The sequence below is a fragment of the Etheostoma cragini genome, chromosome 16 (assembly GCF_013103735.1).
Source record: "Etheostoma cragini isolate CJK2018 chromosome 16, CSU_Ecrag_1.0, whole genome shotgun sequence".
Lineage (NCBI taxonomy): Eukaryota > Metazoa > Chordata > Actinopteri > Perciformes > Percidae > Etheostoma > Etheostoma cragini.
Genome location: NC_048422.1, coordinates 9,952,916 through 9,961,311, shown reverse-complemented (window position 1 = coordinate 9,961,311; position 8,396 = coordinate 9,952,916). Strand labels below are relative to the sequence as shown.

Here is an 8,396-nt window from a genome sequence, read left to right as displayed (position 1 = left end):
ATATTTCAGAGAGAGAGAGAGCAAATGATTAAAAAAAAAATGCATTGGTGCATCTGTGGACTTTCATGCGGTCTGGTGGAGATGAATTAACTTCTCAGATTTACCTGACTGAAGTATGACCTAGTTTAGGGATCTTTCAGACTTGATTTGATATTTCTTTTTGCTCTAATGGCAATATAATGTATATTCTATATACACCGATGTACAGCTGAACTATATGGTACAGCTGAGTCTATTTTTCTATAAAAGAAGCATGTTATCATTGTTGGGTTTCCAATGGGTTGGGTCTTTTTCATATGTGTGTATAGACTTGCATAACCCAAATATGAAAACTTTTTTTTAATTTTTGATGCTCATTGGAACCCCAACATAAGTTCTCTCATAAATGTACTTCTTCTTATTCAAAGCCATTGTAAAATCCCCATCTTTTTACTTACTATGTGCCTGCTGATTTATTTTTGCACTATATATGTAGCTCCAGCCCCTGGCAGATATGTGCTGAAAACAAAAAAAACAAAATTAGCTTTCTTTCAGTTGCCAAAAAAAAAGACAGTTGTTAGTCTGGTGTCAACTTGGTTCTGTAATGTTAAGAAAGGCGTCGTCTGCAAAGCTGATTCAGGTTAAATGCCAACAGGGAGCGATGATGGCTGCCACTGTACAAGCTGTAGAGAAGACGGAGTAATTTTGTTTTGTTTTTTAAGTACAAATCTAATGTTTCTAAGCCAAATGTCCCTTCTCTCCCTCCTGCCTTAGATTTACACATGAAGAGCAAATGTGATTGGCAGCGCAGGATAAACCCGATCAATCAAACCTGCATGGAAGGTTCAAAGTCAGACGACTCATGCACGTGTGAATCTAGCTGCAGTCCTTTTCTTTCTGTTCCTCTCCCCCAGTGTGTACTGTTTACCTTCAGTCCTTATTGTACATTTGGATGTTAATAACATCTTGTTGTAATTATGAATAAGCTTGTACATTGATGTTGTTTTGATTCAATTTTTCTTTACGTCAAATGATTTTTGGGATATATTGGACCAATAATAAAAAGGCAAGAATGCGTTTGATACTTGTCTGCTCCGTTCTGATGTATTTTTCTTCTGTAACATTTTCTTCAAAATGATTTCCAAATGCATAAAGAATGAGTCATTTGAAGAAAATACACAATAATAATAATCTGGCAAGTATGCAACAAAAAAACACAAAAGTTGAACTGGTTACGATACTAACAATTTAAAAAAACAAACATTTTAAATGTATAAAATCTCCTTTATTGTAATAATAAAGATATCTTGCATCAAGTTGTTATCATATAAACAAAATCAAAGTAAATATTCCTTATAAATACAAAAACTAAACTTTCACCAAACTTGCACATTCAGAGTTCATTAATGGAAACATTTGATGGCACCCTTACACCGACATAAACTGTACCCTAGGTGTAATAACCTTTATTTAAACTCACTGTCAGCAACGCTTTGGTGTGTGTGCGCGTTTAAGAAAAGTGTCAACGCTTAAAAGTGCAATAATAAACAAATGCATGACACAAAAATAACAATGCAGTCTGCATTAACTTCCCTTCGGATCCATCATAAGTACCATGAAGCATAATGCAATTGCAGCCTTATCTGAAATGAATAATTACTTTAGATATGAATTATTAAACGTAACTGCAGTTGTTAAAAATATCTACATTTCTAAAATGTTTTGTTAAAGGAAATCACACCAGCAAATATCCAAGTAAGAAGTTACGGTAATATGACATATTGCTTGGAATAAAAAACCTGAAATAAAGGTGCTTTGAAATAACACAGTGAAACAGTGCAGAAAAAAAATGAAAATCCTAAAAACACCAATGCCAAAAATAAACCATCTTAACTTTCTCTGACCTGCAGGTTTACAGATCATAATGTAACTATTGTTGCACTCTGAAGTACTATAAAGTGCATCTATTTGTGATGGGAAAATTACACAGACAATGATTTCAAACATAGGCAATGACTGTTTATCTGTGTTTATTCAGTTCTTACTCATTCGTAAAAGTAAATCTTTCTTACAAGTTAAACCTCCACATATGCAAACATGTGCCTCATTTTAATTTAAATCTATTGACAAAGTAGTTCTAATGTGAAAGAAAACAAGCGGTATGTGAGACAAATAGCCTCCATGTTTGAGAGAGTTCTGTGTTTGTCATTCATTTTCTAATGACCAATGTGTGACTTGTACTGGAAATCGACAAACTAAAAGCATCAAGTCTGAATGCAAATCAACAAACAACTGGATGAGTATAGTTAGTATCAAAGATGTAATATATTTAAGTTTGAATGTGATCCAGTTTGAGCCGGTTTGCAAGCGGAAACTGGTTTACATGTCACTTTTAGTTAATTCTCCTTCTTTAGGAGGTGCTTTCAAAGGGACTTTTCATGTCTGACACATTCAATAAAAAAATCTACATTATGTTGAAATCACCAGTTATTATTTTGGGTGTGTTGTTGAAGACAGGACTTCGATTCAAACACTTTGGACTCAAACACATGTCACTGGCGGATGAATCCTATTGGTTGATAACGTTTGTCCATCCTGCTGTGTGTTCCTCCTGCAACAGCCAAAGCCTGCCAGAACTCCTCTCCTGCAGTCTGTAAATGTTTACCATTGTAGGAAGTGAGATTAAAGGCAGCGTTCTCTTTTTTGCCCATTTCAAGTCTCGCTTCCCGTCGGCCTCGTACCAACACCGACTCACTGCTGCCGGTGACGTCTTTGCCCTCAGTCACCCTGAATCCTCATGTACTCTCGCGTCTGAGCTGATCTGCAGCCGACAATACTGGAGGGACGGAGGGAGAAGAGAGGAAATGTCCTTGAGAAGATGTGATGTGTTTTTCACTACCAAGTGCCATTTTCATGACTTTTTCAACATACCATACTAAGCATGTTTTTACATTTTTTTTTAAATACTATACTATGACTTTCTTATCACTTTTTTCGACTTTTACGACTTCTTTTTAAAGATGATTTTTGGCCATTTTAGGCCTTTATTTCCATAGGACAGCTGAAGACATGAAAGGGGAGAAGGACGGGGAATGACATGCAGCAAAGGGCCGTGTGACATTTTCATTACTTTTTTCATCATACTAGCTATGACTTTTTGACATATTATACTATGACTTTCTTATCTCTTTTTTTGACTTACTATACTATGACCTTTTTTGACTTTTTTCTTACATGCTGTACTTTAGATGAATTGACATACTAAACTAAGACTTTTTTTCTGACTTTTTTTAACGTACTATACTAAGAATGAATTGACAACTATACTATGACTTTTTTATTACTTACTATACAATAACTTTTTTGACATACTATACTATGGCTTTCTTGAGAAGATGTGATGTGTTTTGTACTACCAAGTGCTTACATTGTAAATTGAATATTGAGCCATAGGAATAGATATTACCACCCCCAGCAACATCATATATCATCCCCATCATACCTGATGGGTATCATTCCCAGTACTGCAATGATGCTGGACAGCATGAAGACGAAGCCTGGGAACCAGTGCAGGGTTCCCTGATAGATCTTGGTAAAGGTAGGGATGTACGCCAGACCGGCAAACTTCAGAGCCAACTGCAAGTAGGTGAGAGTGGTGCCTGATGGGTAGGAGGACGGATAGGTCAAAGGAAAGAGAAGGAAAGGTTCAAAGGCAACATGTGCAATTTCCTTTCTCATAGAGATCTCTTCAAAAAGAGTATTTTTGAGATTCTTGGGAAATACACATGCACTTTTTGGCTGAGAATGAGATTAGGAAACTGATATCTAATATCTGTACTGTAAATATGAAGCAACAGCCTGCAAGCTCAGCTTAGCATAAAGACTGGAAACAGGGGAGACAACTAGCATGGCTCTCATATATGTTTTTTGATTTCCACATTTGTAAGTGTGTGTGTGTGAACTTGAATAGGGTTGGGGTTGTTAGTGTGTGTGTGTATGTGTGTGTGTGTTTGCTTTGCATTGCATTGCACTGACTTCCTTCTCTAATTATCAATGACCAAGTTAGTGTGTGTGTGTGTTTGCATTGCATTGCACTTCTCTAATCATCATGACCAAGGCATGCGTGTGTGTGTGTGTGTGTGTGTGTGTGTGTGTGTGTGTGTGTGTGTGTGTGTGTGTGTGTGTGTGTGTGAAAAATGGAAGCATGGCACTCTAACCAGAGGCTCTTTATGATGCCTCCTCTTTTTGGCTGACGGGTGAGATATAATAACAATATACAATGCAATGAATGCACTAAACATGACAGACTGATAATAGCATTGAGAGAGGATGAGTTAGTTTTTTTTCCTTCTGACCTGTCCATGAACTTTAGACTGTAAACTCAACTTTCAGGAAATATCATGTTGTCATTCGTCCTTTACTCACTAATGACACACTCTGATCCAGCTCAACAATCCCACTATCTGTATTATACTACTACAATATGTGCATTTTAGATTTATGTTGGGGTTAAAAGGGAGAAAAAGTGAAGTGAGAACGTTTTTCTTTTCTTTATAAATGAAGGTGAACGGACATAACAAACTGTTAGCAGCAAGTTAAAGTGAAGTGTGAAGGCGTCCTGTATGCCCACGCACTCTCCATAGTTTGTACTGGTATGATCAAATTAAACTGTTGAAAGCATCAGTAGAAAGTACATTACCCTTTCTGTGTATTTAACTGTTGTCACTGTTTAATCATCTCTACTGTTATCATTGCTCATCTTTAGTGCTTTTACACACCTTCGCACACACACAGAGGTTGCGTACTCACCACATGAGGATGTTGGAACCTGCTGTGAGAGCAGAGATCTGATGGTGGGCATCGGGATGAGAGCAAACAGAGTGAGTGAGCGCGCTGTGGACAAATGAATGCTGGTTAATCTTTTTCCTCCACAAGTTTCTTTAGCACCCATCACTGACAGCTACTATTTTCTCTCTTTTTTGTACTCTCATCAAACAATCAGGGTTTGTCCTTTAACATGTGCGTGACAAAATTTGACAATATGACATTTTGTTCCCATCTACCACTCATCGCATAAAACGACACAGGTTTAACATTATATCAATTTCATAAAGGCTTATTATTTGCTGTTGTGTGCTAGTTCTTTTCTCTAGACTTTTTAAAACATACTTTACAATGGATTATTTGTGATATTTTGGCATGATATAATATGACTTTTTATGACTTTTTTCGACATGACATATGAGTTTTTGATGGCTTTTTTCAACATACTATACTATGACGTTTTCATCACTTTTTTCGACATACAATATCACCTTTTTTTATATATTTTTTTCTTATACTTTGACATTTTTAGCACTCTTTTTGACATACTTTACTGTAGTTTTTTTCAATATAATATACTATGACTTTATTATGACTTTTTTTGACAAACAACGCTATAAATGTTTTCAAAACATTGTATCATGTGTCGTGGGGATACAGTGGCCAACCAACACCAAAATGGAGGATCTGAGTCTCTGGCTTCTGGTTGAGTCATAAGCCGAAGGAGGGTTCTTCCACAATTTCTTTGACATACTATGACTTTATAATTACTTTTTTCAACATACTATATTATGACTTTTTTATAACGTTTTTCAACATGCTGTACTATGACTTTTTTTTACATACTATACTATGACTTTTCATGACATACTATGACGTTTTTATCACTTTAGTCAACGTACTAAATACGTTCTTATCATTTTTTTTATGATTTACCAGTTTTTTTTTTATATACTATACTGCAGTATGACTTTTTTGACATTCCGTCCTATGAACTTTTCATGACTTTTTCAACGTACCATACTAAGAATGTTTTTACATTTTTTTGACATACAATACTAGGATTATTTTTGACATACTATACTATGACTTTCCTATCACTTTTTTGACATACTATACATACTTTACTGTGACTTTTTATCACTTTTTTTTACATACTATACAATAAATATTTTGAAACTTTTTTCAACATACTATATTATGACTTTCTTATCACTTTTTTAACATACTATACTATAACTTTAAAAATAAAACTTCGACACACTACATACTATGACTTCCTTATCACTTTTATTGACATATCATACTATGACTTCTTCTATGGATTTTTTGACTTCCTATACTATGATTTTATTTCAACATACTATACGACTTCTTTTTAAAGATGATTTTTGGCCATTTTAGGCCTTTATTTCCATAGGACAGCTGAAGACATGAAAGGGGAGAAGGACATGCAGCAAAGGGCCGCATGACATTTTCATCACTTTTTTCAACATACTAGCTATGACTTTTTCTTAACATATTATACTATGACTTTCTTATCTCTTTTCTTGACTTACTATACTAAGACTTTTTTCTGACTTTTTTCAAAGTACTATACTATGAATGAATTGACACACTATACTATGACTTTTTATGACTTTTTTCAATGTACTATACTATGACTTTTTTTATCACTTTTTTGACTTCACTGACATGACCTTTTTTCTACATACTATACAGTGAAATTTTTATGACTTTTTTGGACTTACTATACTATGACTTTTTTATGACTTTTTCTGACATCCTGTAATATGACTTTTTTATGACTTTTTTAGACATACTATACTATGACTTTCTTATCTCTTTTTGACATACTATAATATGACTTTTTTATTTCTTTTTTGGACTTACTATACCATTATTTGTTTTGACATACTATACTATGACTTTTTATGACTTTTTCAACATACTATACTACTACTTTTTTAAGACTTTTTTCTAAATACTATACTATGACTTTTTTATGACTTTTTTTGACTTACTATACTATTACTTTTTATGACTTTTGCAACATACTATACTATGACTTTTTTATATCAATTTTTTGACATACTATAATATGACTTTCTTATCACTATATTGACACACTACCTATAAATATATTAACAATTTTTTTCAACATAATATTCTATGACTTTCTTATCTCTTTTTGACATACTTAACTATGACTTTGTCTACATACTTTATTATGTTTATTTTAATGACTGTTTTTGACTCACTATACTATGACTTTTATAACAACTTTTGGGACATACATTACAACGTCATACTGTGACATTTTACTGACAAATTACGTACTATAAATGTTTTGACAATGAGCTCTCTGTAGTCACAATAGTGCAGTGGTCAACTTTGGTGTTATTAATTCAGAATTTAGAAACAAAATCAGTGATGAAGGTTCAAAACCATGTTGTTACTAAACCTTTAGATTTTGGCATTTCTTTCAATATACCATACTAAGAATTTTTTTGGACTATTTTCGACTTACTATGCCATGACTTTTTTATGACTTTTTTCAACTTACTATTCAATGACTTTTTCTGGAGACTATACTATGACTTTTTTATGACTTTTTTTGACATACTCTACTATGACATTTTTCTGGCAAATTACATACTATAAATGTTTTGATGATTACGTCTCTAGAGTCACAATAGTGCCTTGGTCAACTTTGCTGTTATTAGTTCAAAATGTAGAAATAAAGTCCGTGGTTGCTGGTTCAAAACCATGTTGTTACTAAACCAGTAGATTTTGGCAGTCCTTTCAATTTTTTTTCAATATACTATACTTTGGTTTTTACCACTTTTTTCGACAAAAACTTTCTTATCTCTTTTTTGACTTACTATACTATGACTTTTTAAGACTTTCTTTGAGTATTTATACTGTAACTTTTCTAATGACTTTTTTTGACTTACTATGACTTTCTTATCTCTTTTTTGACATACTATACTATGACTTTTTCTACATACTATACAATGACTTTTTATGTCTTTTATATCAAAATAGTGCAGTGGTTATTTTGCTGGTATTAGCTCAGAATGTAGAAACAAAGTCCGTGGTTGCTGGTTCAAAACCATGTTGTTACTAAACCAGTAGATTTTGGTATTTGTTCCAATATACTATACTATGACTTTTTTTTGAATTTTGCGACATACTATACTATGACTTTTTTATGACTTTTGCGACATACTACAGTACTACTTTTGAATGACTTTTTTCTTCATTCTATACTATAAATGTATTGACATACTATACAATGACTTTTTTTATGTCTTTTATATCAAAATAGTGCAGTGGTTATTTTGCTGTTATTAGCTCAGAATGTAGAAACAAAGTCCGTGGTTGCTGGTTCAAATCCATGTTATCACTAAACCAGTAGATTTTGGTATTTGTTCCAATATACTATACTATGACCTTTTTTTTTTAATTTTGCGACATACTATACTAAGACTTTTTATGTAGATATTTTTTTCGACTTTTTTACGAGTTTTTCCGACATGCTATACTATGACTTTTTTATGACTTTTGCAACATACTATACTATGACATTT

At 33.2% G+C, this 8,396-nt stretch overlaps 1 protein-coding gene and 1 long non-coding RNA gene across 2 annotated transcripts in view; both read right to left on the bottom strand.

The window, feature by feature from the left end:
- LOC117959567 overlaps positions 1 to 8,396 on the bottom strand; it is a 22,667-nt gene that overhangs the window by 6,780 nt on the left and 7,491 nt on the right. Inside the window, exon 2 of the long non-coding RNA XR_004659965.1 lies at positions 1,424 to 1,429. This is a non-coding gene — a long non-coding RNA (uncharacterized LOC117959567). The remainder of the gene's footprint in view (positions 1 to 1,423; positions 1,430 to 8,396) is intronic.
- Positions 2,105 to 8,396, bottom strand: part of LOC117959563 (thymic stromal cotransporter homolog) — an 11,812-nt gene continuing 5,520 nt past the window's right edge. Inside the window, exons 5-7 of the mRNA XM_034896778.1 lie at positions 4,789 to 4,872; positions 3,482 to 3,638; positions 2,105 to 2,815 (exon numbers count right to left, since the gene is read on the bottom strand). Of these exons, the coding sequence (XP_034752669.1) occupies positions 2,758 to 2,815; positions 3,482 to 3,638; positions 4,789 to 4,872 (299 nt within the window). The 3' untranslated portion in view covers positions 2,105 to 2,757. The remainder of the gene's footprint in view (positions 2,816 to 3,481; positions 3,639 to 4,788; positions 4,873 to 8,396) is intronic.